Raw genomic sequence first — 21,951 nt, forward strand, 5'->3', positions numbered from 1 at the left:
TCAGGCTATCCACGCCGTCGAAACCATAGTGCCGCATGATCGCGAGGAGCTGGATAACCCTAAAGCTGAAACATAACCCTAATGTCAAAGAGATGCTTGGGCCGAATCCTAATTTCCGAGGTAATCCATCTCTTTTCTACTAACACAAACAGCGGGAATCCTTCAATACCTTTCTGTCCTCGTACATCTCATTCCTACTACTTCGCAGGTTCTTTGTCAGATCAAAACAGAAACATGGCCATTCTTCTATAACTTCTCACGACGATCGCTCGATCGATCGACCGAATGTCGTGAGCGGAAAAGGCGTTAGTCCGCAGCAAGGAGTGGCGCGCTAGAAAGCGATTCCTGCATCCCGATTGATTCATTCTTCGTGATCGATCGCCTCGCACGGTCGTGACATCATTTACCAAGTTGAAGAAGAAGACCCTATTTTACTAATCGAGTCTGAGCAAATCACTGTTCCTGTTTGTGTGAGTTGACCATAAAAGAAGTTGAGTTCGGCTTTTCGAGAGCTATTCCGAGCCAATATATCTCCGCGCGGAACATCCAATCACGATTTCGAGGGAAGACATCGCTGCCACAGGAGCTGCGTCATACTGCAATGGCGATTGGCAACGGAACGCTCTAACACGCAGCAATTGGCTTGGCCTCATTGTTATTACACGATAGAAATGTCATGAATCCGGTCTTTTCAGCATATGGCGACACGCCCAGCCTCAATGCCTGCGTAGGCGAGGGTCCTTGTCCAACTCAGAGCTACCTGATTCGTACGTAGACGCCGAGAACTCTTGCATCAGAGGCAAGCAGATGTTCAAAAACTTGGTTCAAGGAAAGGTGGTTCTTGCATGGTTGGTGGAGATACGTCCATATAAGTGACATTCAATTCCACCTTCTATTTAATACATTTTTTCTGCATCCAGTCTGCTTGTAGCAACCGACTGTGCGCCGTTTTTAGGGTTCCATTTCTTCTCTACGACCTTTTTAAGAGCATATCAACATGAAGGCCACGAAGCTGTCTACTTTGGCATTGATGCCAAGTGCCATCGCGGCCCAGAATCTGACCCAACTGCTGGCCAATACCACTGAGCTTTCGAGCCTTAACGCCTTGTTGTCTAGTTACCCTGCGATTGCGAGCTCGTTGGCTAATGTTTCCAATGTGACTATTCTCGCGCCATCGAATGCTGCTTTGGAAACTTTTACCAACAGCAGTTCATTCCATGCTTTGACGTCAAGCGGCAATCAATCCATTGCCGATCTCCTCAGCTACCACATCCTCCACGGTGAATACTACGCGGACAATATCACCGATACACCTGCCTTTATATCAACCTACCTGAATGATACCGCTTTCACCAATGTCACCAGCGGTCAGGTTGTCGAGGCAATCAAGCAGGATAACAAGACTTACTTTTACTCTGGCTTACTCGCAAACTCCACGGTGACGCGAACTGTATGTCTAGTCTCCCGCTGCTCACTGTGTAATTTATGGAAGCTAATCCGAACTTAGGATCTCAATTTCACTGGCGGTGTGCTTCATATCATCGACAAAGTCCTCACCGTTCCATTGAACGTTTCTTCCTCTGCAGCGGCGGCCGGCCTCACTGCTGTAGTCGGAGCCCTGCAAGCGCAGCATTTGACTCAACCGTTGGATGATGCGAAGAACGTTACTATCTTCGCCCCCTCAAACTCTGCTTTCCAGGCCATCGGTTCTGCTCTCGGCAATTTTACAACCAATCAGCTCACCGATATTCTCAATTACCATGTCATCAACGGAACAGTTGCGTATTCTACTGGTCTTAAGAATGACACCCAATACGTTGCTGCAGGCGGTCAGAACCTGACTGTCCGCATTGAAAATGGTTCAATATTCGTCGACTCCGCTCGAGTGATTACACCGAACTTGCTCGTTGCTAACGGTGTCGTACACGTCATTGATAAGTATGTCCTCCTTTCGAAATAAACCATGTAAACATTCACTAACACTGTAAAGTGTCCTCAACCCTAACAACACTTCTGCCGCCCCCAACGCAACCGCAACTTCCCAACCCCCAGCATTCTCTGGGGCTTCTTCTGCAAGTAATATTCCATTCACCAGCGGAGTGACTGCAACCCCGACCGCAACAGGTACAGGGGCGGGAGCTGGAGCTAAAGTAACTGGTACCTCAACTAGCACCGCTGCCGCAATGCCAATGCGCACTGGTGGAATTGGTGCCGCTATGGTCTTTGGTGCTGGCGCAGCATTGCTGAACGCTGATGTCTTCTAATAGCCTGAAATGGCAACGTCAACGTAGTGCTGGGGCTATTGGAGCCAACTTTCCAGTCACGGTAATGCACACCAGCCACAGATAAAGAGTGGCTGTTTAATGTTCTAGGATTCGTTGCTTTGGACCTAGTTTTCCTGTTACGTATGATGCTTTGATGATCTTTACGATGCTGAATAATCATGTGAACCTGATTTGCGATAGTTGATTGAGTACATACTATCAAATTTTATACTGGACTTTTCCTTCCCTGTTGCAGTAGTCATTGTTACCCATCTACCTAGGTAGTAAAATACAAGGCTAGCAAGTGACATAACAGTCATGTTGTCAGGTACTTTTCGAAAAGGTGGCGTACGTGGTTAGAGCTTCGCTCGTGGTATGACTGCTTTATCTGCAATATATGTGTATACATTTTTCCTTCAAGATTGACTTAGTCATTATCTACTCCAGACGTAGATATCCATTCATTGGCGCAAGCATCTATAACTCTTAACGATGACGGTATGACTTTGGAAGTATGATGCAGTATATATATACTTATATCTCCTATAGTACTTGCATGAGGGCACTGAGTGATTGCCTGCGATCTGGGCTGAACGCTATGAGTACATTGTGACTGAGAAAGGATGCACAATGTAATTTTAGGCCGTGTATATACGTGCAATTCTCTATGGCTTTTGTTATGGTGGTGTGGTAGTTTCTATCATTGGCTCCAGCCAAAGACTTTGGAAGACATGGTGCAGATGAACATGATGTTATAGCAAGCAATATATCTATGTCTTTTCTCCTAAGAGCCACGACAATGCAAATTTTCTATGCGGTGTTGAATTCAAACCTGTGATTACTTGTACCGTGGCGTGGTTGGTGTGTATCACTTCATACCAACTCAGTTCCTGGAGCGCAAATGACGAGAAACTCATGAGTCGGGGCCGGGGCCGCGGCCGCGACCCTATGTTATCACCGTACTGACCGTGAGTGAATAATGGAGTGATTGACTGTCATATCATGACAAAGTCCCTATCCCCTAGTATGCACTAACCAGGAGACCTCGAGAGACTTTGGAATTGATGACACTTCCTGGAGAATTTCTATCTTCATCTGATACATGAATCATCTAATGGAAGATGATATATCCTCTTCGTGGTATTGGCGAATGCGGATTGGTCAATATAGGTTCTAGGTAGTATCTTTCATGACTATTTAGTGCTGATGAGCACTATACGAGCCTTTGAATATGATATCAAATCTTGAGTCAAAATAGAAATAAAACGTTACAAACGAAGGTATATAAGTAACAGAAAGGACCCACGAGCGCTGTATCTTCATTAAATTCCTCAAGACCATCAACAAACTCTTTCTCTAAGAAATGCGCCATCCACAAGTCTAATTACCAAGAGTCTAGCAAGATAAACGGGATTCTAGACTACCTCGAGTCATTTGTAAGTTAAATCCTGAATATTACATCATTCCATTCTCACCTGGTATTGATTGCTCAATACTAATGGATTCCGCGTTGATTTTTCAAGCAATCACACCATGTCCAAGAGCCCGATCTCCGTCTGCGGATGACCTTTGTAGGTATATAAACTGCCGAATTCTCATATACGTTACTAACTGGTAGAAAGTCTTTGAGGTGTACAAGAGGCGGCTTACAAGTAAGGCCATGGAAGAACCAAGGGTGCTAGTTGTTGAAGGCATCGTGAAGAACATCAAGGACCTTGCAGAGAACAGACAGTACATAGACCAGATGGTCAAATGGCTCACGGAAAAATTGCCATCAGATTGGACCGGCGTGGACCTTTCAGCACTAGGGCTAACCGATAAGCAGGCTGAGGAAGTCAGAAGTGCTGATGACTCTCCGTCTTAAAGGTGCTGCTTCCTCTGATTCCCGAATGCGTCAGTGATTCACTAGGTAGTTCTGTTGATATGGATACCTAGGTATGGACTACATTCCTGGACGAGCATTTTATTTATTTGGTTTCTTTCAACTTCATTACTCGACATTGGGGCTGGAACTCATTTATCGACGTACACTCTTTAATTAGACACCTGGTTCACTCGGATTTATTAATAAACAAACCATGGGTTTCAATTTCCAAGATTCACTCCAACTGTGGGTGCACTAAGGTGCATATACGTACGTACGAAGCACTTGAGTCAATCTCAATAGGTGATTCTTTCAGTTCTGTGTGTTCACTTCTTCTAAGTACATCATGTTCCAAAGCCGCGTCTATATAGACCTTCTCCTGAGCTGATTTGTAAGCTATCCCATGGGCCATGGGGTAAACCTGAGACCATTCTCTTACACATAACAGTTTCGGATTGATCGCTTCATTTGATGGCTTCATTGGAAAGCCAGCTTATCTGACACATCTCGATTGCATGAAGCAACCAACACTGGATCTCTTTTATAAATCGATTTGCAATCGAGATCCAGAAACCTGTGAAAAACCCATAGTAAAACATGACAAAACGATCAACAAGCGAACCGCTATCGTAAGTCAGCACTACCTCCCATATGCCACCTATTCGGCTCCTAGTCGACTCCTAATCAATCCTGGTCCTCTCAACGAAGCCTTCCACCCGGATCGTCACCTTGTTGGATCCAACGAAGTCCCGCAGGGCCTTGTTCGGGTTTGACTTTGTAAAGGCATCTGCAGGGTTGTCGTCACCGTGGATCCATCGGATCTCGTCAATCTCATGTCGCTCATATGACTGGCGAAGCGCCATGAGATCGATCATTAAGCGCTTTTCTTTAGTCGTTCCAAGCTTCGTGAGGCACTCATATAGCGAGTAGGAATCTGTGCAGACTACTACCGGCATCTCAGGCTGGCCGAGCCTCTTGGTAATCATGTTGACTGTACTGGCCAGGGTAAAACCTTGGTCGAAGCCAGTAGTGAGGCCATAAATCTCGGAGGCCAGTACACTACGTGTAATCCGCTTGCACTTAGACGAAGCCCAGTGCAAGATATTGCCGGTTATCGTGAATTGGCCTGATTCGGAAAAATCCTCATTTACCATGGCAATGAGGAAGCCAATTTGGGAGGTCAAGTCCCGGTTGTTGGCGAAGGAACCGTCGGTAAATATCATGATCTTGGCCTTGGTCAAATCAATCGGAACGAAGCAGAGACCTCTATCTGGGTTCTCGGCTTGCCATATGAGACGTTTATTCAACGCGTCATAATCTGCCTCAGATCGGTCTTTCTCCTGCAGCTGAGCGGCCACTGCCAAGTCGTACGCCGCTTCAGGTTGGCAGATTGAAGCTAAGTACGCACCGCGCGCGCGTTGTTCCACGTACTTTTGTGCGCGGTCTTCCTTGCCCACTGGCTTTATCTTTGCGGCTTGGCCCTTTTGGCGGAAATAGACCTTTTCATCTTGCAAAGTGATTCTAGCGCCATTGAATTCTATTGGCACTTGTTGGGATAGGCGTGTCTTAGGCTTCGCCTTGAAGCCAGCTTCTTGTAAAGCCACTTGTTCCTCTCCGGCAAAACTTTCTGTTGAGACAAGCAGGGTATCGTCCATCTGCATACCGACAAGGCCAAAGTTCTCCTTCCCTTTAGTCGTCATGAGGAGGCACGGGTCGTACGTGGATGTCTCCATACCCAGCCGGTCCTTGTGATGGGATTGATATGTGTCAAACCAGTGTACACCGGCTTCAGGGATCCCGTACAAGGCACCTTCCACAAGGAGTAGCGAATCCGGTGGGTATTTATCTCTCATCTCGGCTGGCAGGTTGGCAACAATCAGGCGTTGTAGCTTACTTTTTGACTGTGTGTACGCCTGGGTAATATCACGCAGATCGACAACCATGCCCATGAGAATCAGCGTAGCGATAAGTGACACGACAAGGCGCTGGCTGGCGCGCTGAATCGTCGGCGCTTGTGTCAGTATGCCAGTTTTGCCCGCGTCGTTATAACCCTGTATGACGAGGCGTGACTTCTCGTACGGTTTCTCGTTCTTGCCTTTTATCTCATTGACCAACCGGGAGTTGAAGATTCGTACGCCTCTGAGATCCAAATCATCATGGTGCATTATCTTGAAAGTGCCACTCGCAATGAGACCATCGATCTCAGCCATTGCAGAGAGCTCAAATGGCGCGCCGTCCGCGGTTATCTTCCCTTCTCGGCGCAGCTTGACTGCTAGTTCTAGGTCGTCTTTTTCCTTCCTAGATAGGAACACCTCGACCTCATTGGTATAGGTCTTTGGTTTGTTCTTCGAACCTGGAGGTCGTCCTCGGCGGCGTGGCGCTGGCGGCATTACTGGTGCGTCAGGAACATGAATCCCTCTCGTCCTCAGGCGGCGATTCGGATTTGCCGCGCCGGCAGGCTCTCCTGATTCCACTTCTTGCAGCGCGCCGGCAGCAGCGTCGCATGAGGAGGATCCCCGAGCAAATGCTGGGCCACTTTTCCGGCCCGCCAGTAGGCCATCGATTTTTCTACCTTCTTCCTCCTTTTGAGGAGGAAGATCAGTGCCTAGTAGGCGCCGAGTCGGAGACGACTCGATCTCGTCTCGCTGGTAACGTCGTACTGAAGTTGCACGGAAATCAGTGACACCGCTGGGTAGGTCCACAATCACATTGTAATCGTTAACTGAGATAACTTTGTGCGGGCCAGTCCATCCTTTACCTTCTCGCCAGACCTGCACGTCGGTTCCTGGTGCCAGGTTGAGCGTTTCCGTGACAATCGGGCCGTTCCTGGCCTTGAGAGCGTCATTGACTTTACGCGTGGCCATGGTGTTCCTTAAGTCGATCATGGCCTTCCTCATGGCCTGGGCGCGCTTTGCTGTCAATGCTGATGGTGGCAAGTCGTAAGTCATGCAAGGATAGGCACCAAAGACTAGTACGGTTGGTACTAATCCATCTGGTCCTACTGTGTCATTGACAGTCTTAACCGCCATCTGAAGTATGATCTCCTTGTCGACGCTTGCACCGAGTTCCGACAATATGATATTATAAGCGCGGCGCAGTGGTGTGTGGTACCGTTCAACCTTGCCAATAGCATTGTGAGCCTCGACTGGCACCTGGTGGCATTGGATTCCCATTATCTTGGCCTCAGTTCTAAATTCTGCTGCAGCAAAATTCGTTCCTGCGTCGTGGGATATGACATCAGGGGGACCAAGATATGTGTCAATCCACGCTACCCGGAGTGCTTCCCAGGTATCCTTAGTTGACAGAGACTTCAAGAATTTCGCTGCTTGGAATGAGGTTGCCCAGTCAACGATGTGCAGTACTGGCTTGCCATCAAGATACATAACATCAACAACGATCTCGTAGTTGTACTCGCAGTCGTCATGCAACGTGAATTTGAACCGTTTGGGTGCTTGCCGGTTCATTTGGCAATGGTGGCAGAATTCTTCAATCTGCGCAAGCACCTTATAATCCACGTCAAGATGGCCTGCACGCTTTAAGACCTTGTGCAGCCTATCAACTGCAGGGTGACCAAACCGTTGATGTAACCGCCTCATCTCGACCTCAGTTAGAAACGCCTCTGGTGCATACTTCTCATCCAGGAAGAACCACGGGTGGCCTCGCTTGTGAATAACCGGTACGATAAGGTCTCCCTGGATCATCTCGTTGGTGAGGTTGTCAAACTTAACGCGTAGGCGATCCATATCTTTGAGGCAGAACAGGAAAGGCGTTGGTAAATCCATGGTGTTAAATTCTATGTCACTAAACTGCGATTCCACGGTAATCACCGCAGTCGAGATTATCGGATTGCCCATGCCGAAGCGGACTGAGTACTCCCCTGCACGCGATCTATCGACCTTGGTGTAGGGATAGAGTCTCAGGAAGGCGGCAAGTTGTCCTTTACCAATGGTTGAGACAGTCGATGCTCCTGTATCTGGCATAATCCCATAAAAAGTCTCATTTTCATGGGGGTCGAGAAGAAACTGAGAGGCAGGTGCAGGGTGGTTATTTTCATCTTCTGATTAGTCAGATGATTTAACTTCAAAATCGAGGTGAAATCCAGGCGGCTCTATGCCATTATTGCAGCCTGTTATCCGGTGGATAAAGGCACGATCTTGCAGTTGGTTGACCATAAAGTATGCGGTGGTCACATCCTGCTTAACCTCCTCCTCGGTGGAATCGTCGTCTTTCTCTTCCGACGAGGTGCCTTCATATTCCTGCAAGAAGGTCTGGTAAGCGCGGGTTGACAGCTTCTTCCTTCCATCTACCTGTCGATAGCGGTCATATCGATCTCGCGCTTCGCGGCGTTCTTCTTCAGAATGCTTCCATGAGTGGCAGTTCTCTCAATGATAAATAAAACACCTTCCATTGCTTTTCCTGAGTTGTTTGGCATCGTCACGGTTCTTGCGTCGATATTCTTGACGTGATATAGGACTGTTGTTACGATTTGTGCGTCCCATAAACTTCCTGTCCGTATAGAACACTTGAGGATTATTGACTTCATCTACCACGTACTGGCTTGCCAACTCCTTCCGCTGCACTACACCTGTCCTGGCACGCAGCTTAGAAATAATTGTCTGGAAGCTGCTTGTTGGTTCACTGAGAGCCTCGCCCATTTCTGGTGTAGATTGGCACGCTCTTGTGATGGCGGCAATAAGGTGTTCATCACCAGCATATACTGATCCTAATGCTCGCTAGCATAAATGAAGTTTATCAACCATGAGATCTACGACCTCAACCCACGATTTGCTGGGATTGCTTTGGCGCTCTCCAGCAAGAGTGACTGTGGTCCACTCCTGGTAGTAATCTGTCTGGTTGTTGGGCGTGTCAAAGTATGCTTTTATTGCGTTGTATGCTTGAGCGAAGGAAGCACCTGGCTTGATGTGGTGCATGTGGTACGCCCCTGCACGTCCAGATAGCATCTCAGGGAAGACTTCCCAACATTAACTAATCGAGATGCTAGAGAGCTTGCACGCTCTCAAGAATGCGCGTACTTTATCGTCCAAGATGTCGTACCGATCTCCAGAGTAAGTAAGCTTTTTATCCCATATCTTGACGAACGTGAGCATTGACTTCGAATCAATATGCTCACATCCAACTTCCCTAGGTGGTAGCATAGTCCAATCGTCCCACTTCTCCGATGACATTGAGATCTCGGGCGCCGGGGGTGCTATGGTATAGCGCGGTGTCTGCCTGCGCCAGTCGTCCTCAAGTTTGGAGCGGTATGGGTAAGTATAAGCAGGTCCAGGCAAGCTTAAGTGGTCATGAGGTCTACTAGGCTTGTCATTTTGAGCATGATTTTTTGGCTGTTGATCATGATCTTGAGATGCCTGCTTTGGTGTCTCTACCAACGGTTGCTTACCCTTTTCGTAGTCCTCTCTGCCATCCTCAATCAAGGAGGCTATTACCTCTGGTTCCTCTTCTTCACTGCCATTTTTGGTGGCGAGTTAAGGGAACTGACCCTTGGCCATCTTCGACCGTGAGTCAAAGGCTTTGGCGGCAGCAATCTCATGCGGCCACTCAGGCATCCTAGTCATCTGCACTAAGTCATCTAGTGCCTTTGCAATCGTCTTTTTCCTGCCAATATAATCAACAAAGATGCCTCGGTCCATTAGCATGTCCTTGATCTTTTTCTGGATGTGTACGCTAAGCCGTTTGAAGTCATCATGGGTCCAGTTACCGAAGTAATCAAGAAGCCACATGAAGATCTCATAATCAACATATTGATTGCACGCGGCATAGTACAAGGCACTTATTGCACGAGTAGATAATGCTATCTCGTGTCGCCAGGTCACTCATATCCCATAGCGCATGTAACCAACTTGCGTCCGGTCTCGTTGTTGAATCCAATCTCAGTCATCCATCTGTCGTCAGGGAAGTTGCTTTCTGGTACTATTTGGTAAATGCTTGGGGAGACTCTTCCATCTCCTGGAGGTAAATCTTGGTATTGATGTTCGCCAGTGTTATCCTGGTCATTATCCGATGGGGTGGTGTTTTCGTTAACCATGACTGGTCTTGTTGATATTGTGAAACTTTCAACAAGGTGTCACGTTTTTCTCGATGATTGTTTTTGTTGTTGGCTTATGTACGTGCCAACGACGTGTCTCACGATAGGGCGGTAGCTCTAGAATGTTGTTATAATAACAACCTATCCCAGGCCACAGGTTCTCTAGATCTCGCTCAGAGATGAGGAAGCCTTTTAGCAAAGACTCGATTCGTCAACAGGTTGACGGCGTCAAATCTCCCTCTTCCACTGGACTTGGTTTCTTACACTAAGAAGCTCAAATCCTGGAATCCGGTTCTATTCTGTAGCCACAGGTGACTATCGATATAGAATTCAGAGACCTTGCCAATCTGTCTTAGTTTTGCAACCAAGACTGATCAGTGTGGGTGCACTAAGGTGCATATACGTACGTACGAAGCACTTGAGTCAATCTCAATAGGTGATTCTTTCAGTTCTGTGTGTTCACTTCTTCTAAGTACATCATGTTCCAAAGCCGCGTCTATATAGACCTTCTCCTGAGCTGATTTGTAAGCTATCCCATGGGCCATGGGGTAAACCTGAGACCATTCTCTTACACATAACAGTTTCGGATTGATCGCTTCATTTGATGGCTTCATTGGAAAGCCAGCTTATCTGACACATCTCGATTGCATGAAGCAACCAACACCAACTTCTTTATCTCTGCCTCTTTTCCCCCTTAATGCAGATATAGTATACAATTTAAGCCGGATAAGTTTAGACTATTTATGACCAACAGCCTCTTTCCTGCATTATCGGTATATCAGAAGAACCACTTGGATTACTTGGAAGGTTGATGCACTTGATGTTGAAAGAGAATTTATACTTTTTTATCGGATAAATGCTCCTTAAATGGAAGACTAGTTTTCTGAGCTCGTCTTATTCATCCAGCTTACATCTACTAAAGTGAAAGGCATAGTCAATATCCTATACTGTGATCCTGTCAGAGCTGAGCAACTACAAGAGATTAACCTTCAAAACGATAACAACTTCCAAGACTTATTGTCGAGTACACTAGAAGAATGTATGAAAGCTGAGGGGGTGTCTTGCTCTCTCATCTTAGTTAGAGTCTATGTGAGACGCGACTAGTGAGGTAAAGAGTGAATACTTCACACATGTCCTTCCACTGTTACCCATGGCTTGATGTGTCCGTATGGTTTACTCGAGGTTGCAGTGCCGTCTCTGGTCCCATGCAATGCCAATATCATGGTGTCCACATTCTCACAAAGGAATCAACATACTTAGCCGTTGATGTACGAATATGAGCGCGGCATCCTGTATTCTGTGGGAACTTTCCAGTTAAAAAACCGTGGTTTACAAGTCGTCTCCATTTGCCCTTTCAAGAACCCTAGCTGATGTTCAATCTCTTAACACACATGTCAACTTCAGATTACTCCAGGAGCCTCTTTTCATTCAGTAATTTTAGTATGCAGGGGTGGTACACCCGATAGAGACTAGAATTATATAGAATTATATAGAAAAAGATCCACCAAATCTATACCGGATAGTGCAATAGAAAAAAAAAAGAAATCAACTATCCACCTTGTTTATGACTAATAAACGAGTGATCCTGCTGTCACAATGTAGTATTAGCCAATATCAAAATTTACGTGATATTAGGAAATGTATTTGCACGGTACCTTCGTTGGTAGGTACATGCCAAATGTTTTGGCTTAATCCTATGTAACCTAGGGGCGGCTGGTTGTCGTCGCAATTAAATTTGACTACACACCAAATTAAAGCCAGGAAGAACAATAACATATAGTAAGATTATTCTCTATCTCAGCTGATTGTTGAAGCCGTTGTTCAAGAATTAAAGCAGAATACGGATGTTTAAGAGCTATATAGAACAGTCGTCCGCATAAACATACCTAGGTATGCATACATAGTCAGATCTACTACAATGTACATGGAATTAGACGGAATCGATTATACTTTAGCTTCAGGTACCACGCATACTTTGCAATAGTGGAACCGTGGCCTAAAGGATGAAACGGAATGGCTGCTGTCAACACCTGCCCCTAACTTGCCATACTACCAACAGTCAGCACAAGCTGGGGGCCAGATGTAACCATAACCTTGTCATCATCAACAACTTGTTCTTAAGTCTAGACTTCACTAAATTGGTTGACCATGATTCCGGAATATAAAGGAGCAATATTCCCCAATGGACAGTTACAATTTTCTGCCACATCTAGTCATCCGTTACTATACAGATTACCCAGCTTTTCAATTATCCTCTTACGCTCCTTTCAGACAGTGCTTTGACAGGACAAAGAAGGTAAACAACAAGCAGACAAGATGAAATCCACGGTTGCTACTATTGCCGTCTCCGCACTTTTGCTCGGTTCTCAAGTGGCAGTTGCCAATCCCATCCAGAAGCGGGATATTCCTTCCTCGTTCTACTCGAATATGGCAATCGATGGCTCCATCTACTCTTTCGCCGACGATGCCAGCTGTAACGAAATATTTTACACCGCTGGAAGCTGTGGATTATCTACATATTTCAGCTCCGAGATCCCTAGCTCGTCAACCATTCCCTTAGTCGCCATGGCATCCGCTGTCATGAGCCAGTTTGGTGCTTCTCAGAACAATGAACTCTGCGGCAAGACGATCGAAATTACAGGAGCAAATGGTGTTGTCCAGCAGGCTGCTATTGCTGACACTGCCGGTGCGGACATCATTGACATGTGCCTGAACTTGTGGGAGGATTTCGGCGGCCAAGATGGTGACGGCACCATTATGACAGGCGCCAACGGAATTCAATGGCGCCTTGTCTAGAGCATCGACTGCAAATATTGCAATGCCAAAGTCAAATTGATAATATTGGGACTTCAGCTGTTCTTTACAGCGACTTTGGGTTAAAGTGCCTATTGAATGCCGCGTTCTGAATCCACTTACCGAACTGAAGATACAAGAGGAAGTTAGGGGTATTTTGTATATATGTAAAAGTCCTTAATTGTACATAGTCAATCAGTAGATCTTGAATTATCTCGGAGTGAACCTTGATATGCCATTGACTTCCTAGGTAAGCAATTTGTGAGCATGTAATACAGTTCTGGCACATTGGGGATCTTAATGACACTAATGCGATGGTACCTAAGACATAAAACTGCAGCCGAGTGACCGTTACAGAAACCACTACAGTCATATTAAACAAATATATGTCATTCCTTAAATATAAGAGCTGCCACCAACCATATTTGATTATGAACAGGTCAACACAGTACCTGTAGCCTATGACATGCTCGAGATTATTGAAAGACATACAGAGTGGCGTGAAGAGGAAGGGTTAAAAAGCAGCGAGAAGGAGATAAAGTCTACAGTTACGATGTCAAACAGAGAATTGCCAGTCCCGTACAATGGAATCGCGGACAAGAGAAACTGCTCTACTGGGGTCGTTCATGTGGTCCTCTATTAAGTACTACATTTTTTCTACCATGTCTCCCCATCGGACCTTCAAAAACTTTATCGGATGGCGTGATTATGAGGGTAGGAGTGAATTCAGTATTACTGATTATGGGCGATTTACGACAGATCTTTCCACGTAGCTGGACGGGGAAAATGCCCATTCTACATTCGTGGGGTTCCCTCTAAGATCAATAGGTCTATGATGACATTGAAATGGACCTTTAGGCACAGCCCATGCAAGTAGCGGCTTCAAATCTGAAGCTATTACACGAAAAGGTTTGGCTAGAGATATCTCTTTTATGAGATTCATTGACAGCTCCCCGGAAGCGCAGAAAACGAATTATGAGAAAATCTTAGGGACATCGCAAGTTGAGATTGATATCGCGCTCACATTTTAAGTATCTTATATTGATTCACATGATTGTCGCTCGATAAGAATGAATATTCTTTCGGGTTTTGTTAAGGAATCTCAGAGCTACAATTAGGGTTGGCCATGTAAACAACCTCCCAAAATAGACTCCAGATCTCTGATCGATACAGTGGGTCAAATCAACCAATGAACCAATGAAATGTAAGACATTGCCAGATTTTCTTGAAATAAATTCTCCGATTCGCTGCAAAGATACAGCTACGTCAAAGGCTACTCCACACGACGTCAGCGCCGTCCGATCTCTTGATTAGGGTAGAAAGAGGCCCTAATCAGGCTTATAAGGGTCGTCTTCCTGTTCTACGCTTTACAACTCTTCTTCGAAAGTTATACCTCGAGACCAATTCACCGCAGAGCCAGTTTTCATTTTACACTATCGACAGGATGGATACTATCAATAAAACAACAAAGTCCGCCAGTGAGCACACAGAAGAACAGAAACAACACTTCTACAATAACTTGCCTGTCAATGAGAGAGAGAACAAGTCTTACACTGAATGGGTAAGGGAAGCCTACCAGGAGCAATACGAGAAGTGGATGCCGTGGATCGAAGACCAGTACTTGAAATGGTTTGGCAAGGGCGACAACAAGGCGTCTTATGCCACTAAAGGTACTTTTATTTCTGAAAGAATAGTGAAAGCTATTGCTGAAAATACATGCACAGATACTTTGAACAAGTCAAAAGTTACCGGCGTTAGCCAGATCGATCAACTGCAAGATGATGTCCACAACGTTGTAGGTAACCAGCTTGGTGAGAACGGAATCGCAGCACCAATTGGAAATCTGGCTAGCAAAGAAGGAATCAACCGAGCGCAGAGAAATGGGAAGAACGAGAAAGGATCATATGGCAGCCCTGTTGCTGGATATACGGATTCTATGATCAGTGGTACAAAAAATAGTGCCCAATATATTGGAAACTCGATCTCGGGAAGCGCAAAGAATGCTGCAAGCTATATGGGACTTGGGAGCGGCAGTAGCCAATCTAAAGAATGAGCTGTCTCTCTTGAACCATACCAAGCCATCACCGTTGCCTCGATCACTCAAATTCTCTGATCTTTCTCTTTCGGCTTTTGCTTATATATGCATTAATGAAATACCTATGTATTTTCTAATTCCATTGGGTAAGGTGCTTCTTCTTTCACTGCATCAAAAATAGTGAATCTCATTGCTATGAACTCGAGAAATTGTAAAGAACAACTTTTACCTTTGTGGGCTCAATATCATATTCTCTTGGGAGCTGATAGCAAGGAATTCTCTGTATTACTTGCTAGCTAATGTGTGTGAGAGGATCATGATGGGAAGAAGGATATCCTCGCTAGCACGCGAGGGTATATCCTTCTCCCAACCGCGCTAACTACATGCGGAAAGCGGCGCTGGAGACAAAAGGGAGGAACTTCCCATCAATATATTCCATGCGTCTAGGTAGTCGACTTTGTTTGACAGATAGCAATATCCCAGGTGGGTAACTTTTTCGTGGAAATATATTGTAGCCTTAGGGTTCAATGCGCCTTGGTAGTCGCCTTTCTTTGAAGACCATTCCATATGTGGTTCTCAGCTGCACTTCATGCGGCCTGTTATATAAAAATCCAGGCTTTCATTTCACTGTATGCATATCAAGAGATATGCTACTGATAAAAATATGCGAATGATACTAATCCGGACTGTTTAGTGAATGGGAACCGATCACGCACCTGTCTCCGACTTCCCGAAGCTGAAGAGAGTTCTGCCTCTGTTGCGTTCGGTGTCATGATAGTTCAAGTGACGCTTCCCATTTCATGATTCGAACAGTGAGACTTAGGGTTATTTGATAGATACCCGTGCCAACTCGCACCAACCCCCTCCGGATCGTAGTGCTCACTGGTTAAAGCGTAATATTTGTTAACACAAACATTTTCACCTATGTACTCCAAAAAATGACATTTTTACAATGGACTAGGCTCCGAATCTAGATAAAAGTAAGGATTTTCATCAGGCTGCTCTCCCTCTTGAAGCATAGCATCGATAGCTGCGGAAATATTTGTGGGATTGCCGAGGTCTTGTGCGATCTTTTTTGCCTGTTCACTTCGCTTTTTCCGAGCGCATTCTTATTGCGGCCACTTTTTTTCTAATTTCCTCAGCTTTCTGGCCTCAATTCGTGTATTAGCATCTCGAGCAGAAAGAACATCTCCTACATTCAATAATTGACGTCGAGTTCTTGCCTTATTCTTGCGCCAGTTGAGATCCAAGAGTTGGTTGATGTGAGTTTTGGATCGCGCTTGTAAATGCGCATTTATAAGACTTCCTTTTATAACACACTGAACACGGCGCTCAAGGTTCGGGCTGATATTTTTAATAGACTCCTTAATAGCTGAATCATTCTCAATCCTTTTATCGTGACGCTTAATTTGGTACAGATCAAGGGGCGGTGAGGTCGACCAGGTTGTAGGTGAACTGGCAATATCCTGCTCATTATCATCATAGATTTGTATTATAAAAATAGCTTCAATTATAAGCTCAGGATTGTAATGAACAATTCCTCGATCACGGAATCCAGCGCGTATAATCTTAGACGTAAGGGTTTGCTTGCGAACAGTTGGGTATAAAAAGTCATATTTGTCGAAAACCTAGTCTCCAGCACGCGCTTGATTATTAAGCTCAACTCCGTGATAATGCTTATAGGCTGGAAAGGCACACCATCTAGCGGTTGGAGAATGTGCGTCGTGTTTGGTGGAAAGGTGTAAATAAAGACTTTTTTGGCGTTCACAATACTCAATCAACTCATATGTAATATGAGCATTGAAATTATCCATTAAAAGCATTTGCCAACCTTTTCCGGCATATTCTTTAGTTGAAATTGCAAAGTGATGAATCCATTCGAAGATAATCTCGCTATTTGAGAAGCCCCCTTTGGAATAAGTTATCAATAATCCTCTTTTTGAAGATGTTGATACCATTCCTCCATATGATTTTTACCGGCGAGGAAAACGAGCGGAGAAATCACTTTTCTGGTGGCACTTACGCATTTGATAAGTGTGAGAGATTCTCGAGAGGACGCACTTGGAATTTTGTAGAGGTTTGAGGGAATCGGGTGACCACAGTCTCCTGCTTCCCCTGTCCAACCCGGAATCCGGTCTCGTCAAAATTCCAAATATTAGTTGGTGTAATCTTCTTAGTTCTAGTTTGAATTTCAAGATGATCGAACCAAGTTTGAATGACGCCAACGTCCTCGGCAGTAAGCCTCTTGAGTTAATTGGTTTTGTTCAACTCGTTCGTAGCCATCCGGGAGTCACTTGAGGAAGCGGTATATCCAGGCTGGGGGGATAGGTGCGGATTTACACGCGCCAGAACTGCGTTCGCGCATCCTATAATCATTCTATTTGTAGGAGGTGTTCCTATAAGATCTAAACGCTCAACCCATGCTTTTACAGAGCGTTCTTGATCATCTGTTAATAGGATATTCGGTGGCGGACGATCTTAATATGAAGTTTGACCGTGAATGTGAGCAAGTAAGCGGCGATAAGGCGCGTCGAATTCTCGCGCCAACACGGCAATTTTTTGATTTTTATTTTGTAAATATGATCGGTAAGCATTTTGAATTGCAATTTCCTCTTTTTATAAATCTCCGGATCTTTTTAGGTGGTTTTTTAGGCATCTCGTTGATGGTATAGGTAAAAATGTTGTTTTAACAAATATTGTTTTAAACCGGTGAGCACTAACACCCGGAGGGGGGTAGATAGATATTTATCACACCCGGAGGGACTAACCATATAGGGCACTAGTGCGCTAATTACATATCCTTTCTCATACTCCGGCCTGATCTCGCGATAGCCCATATTTTCCTTCTCATATAAAATCTGCTTGGTGTTTTTATGGGTTCCCTCTGGAGTACGTAGTTGAGTTTCAGTATTTCACAGCCACAACGCCAACGCGGACACCTAACCTGACATGGTTAGCCTATGTCTTCGAGTAAATTACGCGCGATGTATCAAAACGGTACAATACATCGCTCGGATACCTTTTTTACCATGCAGCTGACAGACGATTGATCGGGCTGCTTGGCGACCTCCCCACTCTCCAGGCACCAGCTCCAGTAACGCGATAAGAGAGGCTTCTGTTCCCCAGTTCTCAACATGTGTCTTCCTTTTCGACGACGACAAATATTTCACAATGGGGAAACCATCCTCCACTCAACCGGTCGCAGGTTCATCCTCACAGTCGGTTCATTCTCTGCAGCTTCTGGACCATGACGAAACTGACCTGCTCGTTGATGCTGACAACTACGAGAACCCGCCATCTTATGATGCAGCAATTTCCAACGGCGATGGAAATGGACTGAATCATTCTACATCGACAACACAAAATACCATTGGTCAATCTCTCCCCAGTGCAAGATTAATAGACACCGACTATAGACTACTCGGGGGACGGAGAGCTCAAAGCGTGAGGTCGAGCATACGAAATGCCCACATTGTAACTTTAGAGCCAGCGTATACTCGATATGCGGAGGAGCTGGCTAGCTTGATGGCACAGCAAATCCGCTTACCGCCACGTCCCCAAATTGTCATTACTGGTAGCCATACCGAATCGTCGACCAACCACAAAGACAACAAGAAGCAAACCAACTCAGTTACGGACTTTGACTTTCGCCTCGACCTCGCGGAAACCCTATTGACCGGGTGGGAAATTGGATCGATAACAGCGACAAGGGAAATTCTACCCCAATCCACATGGCATAACGCGACAGTATCATTCGACTACGACGAGAGGAAAACATACAGGGGAACACGGTTGAAGACTCTCACTTGGAAAGGGTCAAAGGCGAATAAGAATCTACCATCTGCAGCGGGAGATATTCAGAGTCTGAATCGAAATAATTCGTATCGAGATGAAGAGGAGGGTGTTCCTCCTGTCAATATAGACCAAGAGAGGCTGATTCAAGGAGACAAAACGGGTCTGTTTGAGTGGTGCTCTAGATATTGTACTGATACATCACCAGTCAAATCGTACGTGGCCCTTCCAGCTATTTGTTTCGGCACTTCTCTTTACTTTTCGTCTCTTACCATAATGTTTGCCTCTTATTGACTACTATTTTACAGATTCACCTTGACTCGCCATGTTCACAACTTCAACGCAACTGCAATGGTAGACTACCTGAAGTCTCAGATCCGAGAGACAAATTACAGAGGTCAAATATCTGCGCATATGGAAATCGTGAATAGTAAAGTTACTATTTACTCCCCGCATTGGATCAACAAGCTGCGCAATAACTCGTTTGTATTTTGGACGTGCATCATTCTCCAGCTATGGATTATCACATGGCCAATAATTTGGCTACTGGAGAAGAAATATGCCGTGATCTATTCTTGCTGGTATTCGTCACACTCTATTGATGATGGTACTGGAGCTGTTGCGAGGAGAATGTATGCTCGTGGTCGTGATGAGCACACTTTGGCTGAATTCTGGGCGCCGGCTGTCAAACAAGCAGCATGGGCAAGACGGAAAGACGACGAAATCATCCTACTAGAAGACGCAGAACGTTTGCAGGGCCTAACAACGGAGCAAATACTACGTGCTCGTACAAACGACTCCGAAGCCGAAATTGAACGAAGGCGACGGGTTGACCGTGGGGATGGTACATTTATGGATTCCGTGGTTGGATTGGCTAGAGGAGTCAGTGAGGTTAGACAGGATTGGAATCTAACGATGGGTTGGGGCGGTAATACCTGATCCATTTTCGGTCCCTCATTATCTCATTTGAATGTTGTCTGTTACAGCACAGTGCTGTAGCTTTACGATAACACTCTCACTACACTAGCACTATAAATTATCATTTCACCGAAATTTCATTTAACTATAACTACTCGATTTTCGACGATCTCCTGTGCTTGGTCCTCTGCTAAACGGAGACTTCAGATCATTGTATTACTCAATACTTGTACTTCTCTTCCAATTCCTGTGTGGTTAATTGACGTATCAGCCCAGTCCCAGAGACTCATCGAATGGAATCAATACTTACCCAGTACTTTCCAAACCCAACACCCTTGACAACCTCTTCATAAGATAGAATCGTTTCGGGGGGTCCCACCATAAAACTCCGCTTGAGGCTTTCCAAAGCATCGCGAATGCTCTTCAACTTTGCTGCTACAAGAGTCCAGGGGTACGCGGCGGCCGCAAATCCCAGCTCGGCGAGTTCCTTAGCAGATATATTTTCTGTTTTACCTCCCTCAATGATATTTGCTAGCATGGGCATGTCGACCTCCGCAATACACTTTTTCATTGCCGCCCTGTCTGGGAGTGCTTCAACGAACACTCCGTCTGCACCTATGCGCTTAAACTCCTTGGCGCGAGTGATGGCTTCTTCCCAGCCCAATATTAAGGAATCAGTGCGTGCTAGAATTAAAATGTCCTGGCCCTGATTACGAGCGTCACATGCGGCTCGAATTCGTGCATATGCTTCCTCGCGAGTCACGACAGATTTCCCTTTCGTGTGACCACAGCCTGTTTTCAGGAATGTGTTAGTAATGATCCATATCATTTTCTGTTATAAGTATCCTTACGTTTTGGCCATGTTTGGTCCTCGATCATGACTCCAGCCGCACCTGCCTTTGCAAATGATTCTACAGTTCGTCTGACATTCATGGGACTCCCATACCCCGTATCACCATCTACTAAAATTGGCAAAGTCACTTGTCTAGCAACTTCCTGGACCTTATCACACATTTCCTGCATCGCAATGTATCCAGTATCCGGGAGTCCGTGAGCGCTGGATACGGCGAATCCGGATATAAATATCATCGGGAACCCAGCCTCTTCAATCAAGCGAGATGAAAGTCCATCATAAGAGCAAGGGAAAGCTAGGATCTTGGTTGGGTCTTTGTGAGCTTCTACCCATAAACTTCGTAGTCGAGATGCCTGTGGAGATGGCACACGTCCCCGAACATTTTTCAAGTGTAATGTCACTCCGGACTGATCAGGTTGGAGTTGATGGTTTGATTCTTCGGTACTGAACTTGAACGGGTAGGGTTCCATGTTTGCGAGTTAGTCGAGTAAATAGAGTGTTTCTAGTGTTCGGTGGTGGTAGTAATGCTTTAGAGAGTATCTCGTTCGTACATAAGTTGTCGATGAGTAGCGAATCCACGATTCGTCGAGTTCCTCGGCAACCATTAAGAATCTTCCGACGAGTTGCTGCGGGGCTTGAATAGCCCAGGTTTTTCATAACTTTATGTGAATTAATTAGTAGTTATATGTTATGGGAATGACAGTTTTTACGGTGCACATGGATCCAATTAAGTTAGCAATCTTTTGCTTATCGAAGTATATTCCAATTTCTGAACAAGATTACGCTCGTTGGCTGAACATGGATCCCCCGTCACTGTCCTAAATGTATGAGAGTTGCAAAACGGTGTTTGATAGCGTATAAGGGTATCATTGGCGTAAGGAATCGAGGAATTACGTACCTTTGTACTAAGCTATGTATTATCATCAATTTTTTCTGTTTTATCAAGATTGGAATGAGTGACGGCAAAGTGCAAGTTGGCCCTAACCCTAATCCCAAACCGGTCTTGGAACGATAAAAGCAAACCAAGCACTTAGTGGCATTACATGTCACTTTAGTTCAGGGTCGACTTCCAAATTCGACAATCCTATGTAGTTCTCAGGGGTTGAGCATTCCCTCGGGATTGGCGCACAACCCCTACGGTACGTAGATCATACTTAGGGCTTAAAATATCACGAATGTATTGTCAATGCAGCGATAGCCAACTGTGTCAGAATACAAGAATAATACTCTGATCCCATCAAACCATTGAATTTTATGATCGGTTTGGTCCTTGAGTTAAATTAAGATTATGCTGATTCGAAACGTTGCATTGTCTGAAACACAATACTAAAACTGCGACGCCGATTCTAATCAACCCAGCCCACTTAGCGGGATGATTGGAAGCAC

At 45.4% G+C, this 21,951-nt stretch overlaps 7 protein-coding genes across 8 annotated transcripts, besides 5 other annotated features; 4 read left to right on the forward strand and 3 right to left on the reverse strand.

Annotated features, from left to right (window-relative positions):
* Positions 1-717: 717 nt before the first annotated feature.
* Positions 718-2,528, forward strand: TSTA_039750 (uncharacterized protein). 2 transcript variants are annotated; one of them, XM_002481169.1, is made up of 3 exons: positions 718-1,450; positions 1,508-1,938; positions 1,991-2,528. In XM_002481169.1, exons 1-3 carry the CDS (start codon positions 998-1,000, stop codon positions 2,262-2,264), a joined length of 1,158 nt encoding a protein of 385 aa, XP_002481214.1. In that variant the 5' UTR covers positions 718-997; the 3' UTR covers positions 2,265-2,528. The 2 variants fall into 2 exon arrangements, with proteins under 2 accessions (XP_002481214.1, XP_002481215.1); XM_002481170.1 differs by having other exon boundaries at positions 1,508-2,528.
* Positions 2,529-3,185: 657 nt separating this feature from the next.
* Positions 3,186-3,207: a sequence feature (GC_rich).
* Positions 3,208-4,808: 1,601 nt separating this feature from the next.
* Positions 4,809-9,059, reverse strand: TSTA_039760 (uncharacterized protein; the record flags this gene model as incomplete). Its single annotated transcript, XM_002481171.1, has 4 exons — positions 4,809-8,185; positions 8,279-8,424; positions 8,530-8,861; positions 8,886-9,059. The coding sequence occupies 4 exons, from the start codon at positions 9,057-9,059 to the stop codon at positions 4,809-4,811; spliced, it is 4,029 nt and encodes a 1,342-aa protein (XP_002481216.1).
* Positions 4,866-6,572: a mobile genetic element.
* A 51-nt stretch (positions 9,060-9,110) lies between the features above and the next one.
* TSTA_039770 (uncharacterized protein) lies at positions 9,111-10,174 on the reverse strand (the record flags this gene model as incomplete). The annotated part of the gene is made up of 3 exons (XM_002481172.1): positions 9,111-9,568; positions 9,629-9,918; positions 9,990-10,174. The coding sequence occupies 3 exons, from the start codon at positions 10,172-10,174 to the stop codon at positions 9,111-9,113; spliced, it is 933 nt and encodes a 310-aa protein (XP_002481217.1).
* A 2,177-nt stretch (positions 10,175-12,351) lies between these two features.
* Positions 12,352-12,970, forward strand: TSTA_039780 (uncharacterized protein; the record flags this gene model as incomplete). The annotated part of the gene is made up of 2 exons (XM_002481173.1): positions 12,352-12,677; positions 12,735-12,970. The coding sequence occupies exons 1-2, from the start codon at positions 12,491-12,493 to the stop codon at positions 12,968-12,970; spliced, it is 423 nt and encodes a 140-aa protein (XP_002481218.1). The 5' UTR covers positions 12,352-12,490.
* A 1,441-nt stretch (positions 12,971-14,411) lies between these two features.
* On the forward strand, positions 14,412-15,020 carry TSTA_039790 (uncharacterized protein; the record flags this gene model as incomplete). Its single annotated transcript, XM_002481174.1, has 2 exons — positions 14,412-14,637; positions 14,692-15,020. 2 exons carry the CDS (start codon positions 14,412-14,414, stop codon positions 15,018-15,020), a joined length of 555 nt encoding a protein of 184 aa, XP_002481219.1.
* A 1,406-nt stretch (positions 15,021-16,426) lies between these two features.
* Positions 16,427-16,936: a mobile genetic element.
* Positions 16,684-17,061: a mobile genetic element.
* A 32-nt stretch (positions 17,062-17,093) lies between these two features.
* Positions 17,094-17,546: a mobile genetic element.
* A 606-nt stretch (positions 17,547-18,152) lies between these two features.
* Positions 18,153-20,009, forward strand: TSTA_039800 (uncharacterized protein). Its single transcript, XM_002481175.1, has 2 exons — positions 18,153-19,009; positions 19,103-20,009. The coding sequence occupies exons 1-2, from the start codon at positions 18,174-18,176 to the stop codon at positions 19,731-19,733; spliced, it is 1,467 nt and encodes a 488-aa protein (XP_002481220.1). The 5' UTR covers positions 18,153-18,173; the 3' UTR covers positions 19,734-20,009.
* Positions 18,153-21,085, reverse strand: TSTA_039810 (carboxyvinyl-carboxyphosphonate phosphorylmutase). Its single transcript, XM_002481176.1, has 3 exons — positions 20,564-21,085; positions 20,023-20,504; positions 18,153-19,959 (listed from the first exon to the last, which is right to left on the reverse strand). The coding sequence occupies exons 1-3, from the start codon at positions 21,033-21,035 to the stop codon at positions 19,933-19,935; spliced, it is 981 nt and encodes a 326-aa protein (XP_002481221.1). The 5' UTR covers positions 21,036-21,085; the 3' UTR covers positions 18,153-19,932.
* Positions 21,086-21,951: the final 866 nt, after the last annotated feature.

Source organism: Talaromyces stipitatus, genomic scaffold, assembly GCF_000003125.1.
Source record: "Talaromyces stipitatus ATCC 10500 scf_1105507295541 genomic scaffold, whole genome shotgun sequence".
NCBI classification, from domain to species: domain Eukaryota; kingdom Fungi; phylum Ascomycota; class Eurotiomycetes; order Eurotiales; family Trichocomaceae; genus Talaromyces; species Talaromyces stipitatus.